The sequence below is a fragment of the Penaeus monodon genome, chromosome 33 (genome assembly GCF_015228065.2).
Source record: "Penaeus monodon isolate SGIC_2016 chromosome 33, NSTDA_Pmon_1, whole genome shotgun sequence".
Classification (NCBI taxonomy): Eukaryota; Metazoa; Arthropoda; class Malacostraca; order Decapoda; family Penaeidae; genus Penaeus; species Penaeus monodon.
The window spans coordinates 20,331,520-20,331,749 of NC_051418.1; the positions used below are offsets into that span (position 1 = coordinate 20,331,520).

The window sequence follows — 230 nt, forward strand, 5'->3', positions numbered from 1 at the left end:
ATACATAATTCATCAACTAACTCTATTCACTTCCTTTCAGTCCACCGTCCAGCCCAGCAGCATGAGCCCCCGAGCCACGCCCACGTGGGCGGGGCCTCCTCACCACCACACCCTCGTATTCCTGGCCTCCGTCGGCGCCTCCCTCGTGTGGTTCGTCCCCTCACAGCTCTCTTCTCTCAAGGCAATGTTCTTCAAGTGCCTCCCTGTTGTCATTTTGATTGACATGCTGA

At 56.1% G+C, this 230-nt stretch overlaps 1 protein-coding gene across 1 annotated transcript in view; it reads left to right on the forward strand.

Annotated features, from left to right (window-relative positions):
* Positions 1–230, forward strand: part of LOC119594127 (lysoplasmalogenase-like) — a gene marked incomplete at its 3' end in the record, with an annotated part of 6,143 nt that overhangs the window by 2,267 nt on the left and 3,646 nt on the right. The window contains 1 exon segment of the mRNA XM_037943192.1: positions 41–229. Coding sequence (XP_037799120.1) covers positions 62–229 — 168 coding nt within the window.